This window comes from Nannospalax galili, unplaced genomic scaffold (genome assembly GCF_000622305.1).
Source record: "Nannospalax galili isolate Female #2095 unplaced genomic scaffold, S.galili_v1.0 scaffold277, whole genome shotgun sequence".
Lineage (NCBI taxonomy): Eukaryota > Metazoa > Chordata > Mammalia > Rodentia > Spalacidae > Nannospalax > Nannospalax galili.
Window position 1 is genome coordinate 1,662,845 of NW_008340240.1, and position 3,631 is coordinate 1,666,475.

At 44.6% G+C, this 3,631-nt stretch overlaps 1 protein-coding gene across 1 annotated transcript; it reads left to right on the forward strand.

Moving 5' to 3' along the window:
• Positions 1-2,549: 2,549 nt before the first annotated feature.
• Positions 2,550-3,481, forward strand: LOC108490969 (endogenous retrovirus group K member 7 Pro protein-like). Its single transcript, XM_029564626.1, is given in 2 exon segments — positions 2,550-2,939; positions 2,942-3,481. Coding segments are annotated over 2 exon segments (879 nt in total). The 5' UTR covers positions 2,550-2,600.
• The last annotated feature ends 150 nt before the right edge of the window (positions 3,482-3,631 follow it).

Here is a 3,631-nt window from a genome sequence, read left to right on the forward strand (position 1 = left end):
TACTAAAGCATCAACAATATATTTTTTAAATGAAAAAGTACTTAGATAAATAAAATAATATTCAAATGTTTTATATTTTTATGTATTCACAACTATATGCATTTATTATAATAAAAATGGTTAAAATGTCATTTCTATCATATTTCCAGGCCAGCTAGATGTCTAAGCATTTAAAGGCACATCCCCCTGCCCCCAAGGTTGATGACCTCAGTTCAGACCAGGATCCACATAGTGAAAGAAGGCAACTGATTCCCACAAGTTGTCCTCTGACTTCCATGTGTGAACACATGTGTGGGTACATACACACACATACACACACACACACACATATACACATACACACACACAAATGTAATAAAAAATCATTCTAAATCATTTCCTAAAATTGCTAATGATTTCACTGTTAAATTTGAAAATACAAAGTAGATAAACAGGTACAACTCTAGGGCGTGTGACCTGTCCAGCCATGGGATTTTGACCAGGAACACAAGACCACACATGATACTCCCTCCTGTGGAGAAGGCCTAAAATCTAATTAGAAAAGTTCGTTATCCCATAAGCCTGTTGGGAGCTATTAATCCATTATGTACATTGAGCTGTGGCAGGCTTGCTTGTTTACTTAGAGTTTGTGTTTTGACCTAATCTGCCAAGTCAGGAGGAATGTGTTTATATGGTGGAGTTCACAACAAGTATTTGACCGCTCCTTGACCCTAAGATACAGGTGGGAAAAACAGCTGTTGAAATTAGTGAGTTAAGCAAACAGTGGCTATCTCTAATGTTCTTCTGTATAAAAAGGCCAAGCTAAAATAAACCAGGCCTGCAGTCTCCACTGACAGTCCTCCCAAGTATCTTTTCTCTGTCTCTTGTTTTTTCTTCCAATCCTCACTCCCCCTTTCAGGTACTATCCATCTTGGCCAGCTGGCACTGGCAAGTGGCGCCCAGAACAGGGACCTGAAAAGTAGGGGAAAAAGTGAAGGAAACCGCTGGAGAAATTGAGTGCACTCGGTAAGATTGGGGAGCGGTGAGTATTTATCTTGGGAGAAGATGAGGCAAGGAAACAGTTGCTCAGTTTTTGTAAGGAATATGCTTGGGGTCCGAGGAGCAAAGGCTGAGACTAAAGAGGATAATCTGATAAGCCACGGCTGGGATAAAAGTGAAACAAACCTTCTGCTCTGCCAGAGCCAGCTCCATTAGCCTTGTCACCCTTTTATGAGTTCCCCCATCTGGGGCTAGAAGAGGGATCTCTTGACCCTGAGGATGAGTCTGCCCTAGGAGAGGAGACAGTTGAGTGTGATCAGGAAAAGTATCCACCTCTAATTTTTTTGCCTGAGAAATCTGTCACTGGGAAATTGAGAAATTAAGGGCAGAGTTAGAGGCTGTGAAGAAGGAAATGTTAAAGAACAAAGAGAAAAGAATTAGGACCACCCCAACACCCTCTATCATGGTAGGATTAGATCCTCCTCCTCCTCTGAGGCTACCAAAGGTTGTTGTGCCTCCCATGATTGCCATGGCTCAGGAGCCTTCGGCAGGAATCTGGTAGCTGCTTAGAACCATGCAATCTCCACTACAACAGGCCATTGGGGCCACAGTAGAGCGAGGAGAGTCAGTGCATGGATTTCAGGTCTTCCCAGTTTCTGAGCAAGTTGATCAGCAGGGCAACAGGGTGCGGCCTCATGCACCTGTGCCTTTTAAGCAGCTTAAGGAACTAAAGACTGCTTGTGTTCAGTATGGTCCTACTACCCCTTTTACCCAGTCTCTGTTAGAATCCCTGTCCACGGACACACTTCCGCCTGGCGATTGGAAGCAGATGGTACATGCTTGCCTTTCAGGGGGAGATTATCTGTTGTGGAAATCTGAGTATGTGGAACAGTGCCAGGTGACAGCGAATGCCAATAGAGCGCAGAATATTCCCATAGATTTTGATATGTTAGCTGGTGAAGGACAATATAGGGATACTGCTCAGCAGTTGCAGTACGATCTTGCTGCCTATGTGTAGATCAATGCTGCAGCCCAAAGAGCCTGGTATAAACTGCTGTCTAGTGGTAGGCAGACTGAGGATTTGTCTAAGATCAGGCAAGGTCCAGATGAGCCATATCATGATTTTGTGTCTCGATTACTGCAAACTGCCAGTCACTTGCTGGGGGACAGTGAAGCAGGTTCACTTTTAGTGAAACAGCTTGCGTTTGAGAATGCCAATGGAGCCTGTCAAGCTGCTATTAGGCCTTTTAGAAAGAAAGGTGATTTATCAGACTATATAAGATTGTGTTCTGATTTTGGGCCATCTTACATCCAAGGAGTAGCCATGGCTCCGGCATTGCAGGGAAAGCCTATTCAGGAGATACTTTTTCAACAAACAAAAGGATCAAAAGGATGGGTGGCTGGACCTGGGGGGAGCTGCTTCAGATGTGGCCAGTTGGGACATCAAGAGAAACAGTGCCCTAATAAGCAGAGAGGAGGTCAGAGAAATAAAGAGCCAAGCTTATGTCCCCATTGTAAATGAGGGAAGCATTGGGCTAATGAATGCAAATCAAAAAGTATGTTATGGGGAACTTGCTTCTGCAGGGAAACAGGGAGCGGGGCCAGCCCCAGGCCCCAAAACAATGTTATGGGGCGCTCCAGACACTCATTCCCCAGCAGGGAAATCCATTCAAGACCTCTTCAGGGCCACCACAGGAAGCGCAGGACTCGACCTCAGTGCCTCCACCTACACGGTATTAACCCCTGACATGGGAATGCAAGCCATACCTACAGGAGTGTATGGGCTGTTGCCAAAAGGAATGGTGGGATTGGTATTAGGAAGAAGTAGTGTTACCATGAAGGGAATTCTGGTAGCTCCTGGAGTGATAGATTCAGACTATCAAGGTGAAATCAAGGTTATGACTCATTCCCCCTTAGGAATTGCTGTAATAGAGTCAGGACAAAGATTGGCACAATTGGTACAATGCTCCCCCTCATTCACAGTGGCAACAATAGTAAAAATCAGCATAGAGGGGCAGGTGGTTTTGGTTCCTCTGATGTTTATTGGCTACAAGCTATCAGTCAACAACGACCTGAATTAGAGCTAATTATTAATGGGAAAAGATTTAAAGGACTTTTGGACACTGAGGCGGATGTATCTGTAATCTCAGAAGGAAAATGGCCCTCAGCCTGGCCAAAGCATACCTCCATGACAAGTTTGCAGGGCATAGGGCAAAGTCAGAGTCCATATCAAAGTAGTGATGAGCTACATTGGAAGGACCTGGAGGGACATGAAGGTTCCTTTACTCCCTACATTGTGAAGGGGCTGCCCATTAGTCTTTGGGGGAGGGATGTGATGAGTAAAATGGGAGTCTATTTATATAGTCCCAATGAGCAGGTTTCACAGCAAATGTTTAATCAAGGAATGCTTCCGCAAGCTGGATTGGGAAGAAATGGACAGGGAATTCAGGCACCATTACAAATGTGCCAAAAACTGGATACAAAAAGGCTAGGATATTTTTAACAGAGGCCATTCAACAACCCGCACCTCATGCTGATGCTATAACATGGAAATCCGAAAAGCCAGTATGGGTGGATCAATGGCCTCTTACCCAGGAAAAAATAAAAGCCACTGAGCAGTTAGTGCAGGAACAGCTCGATAGCGGACATATTG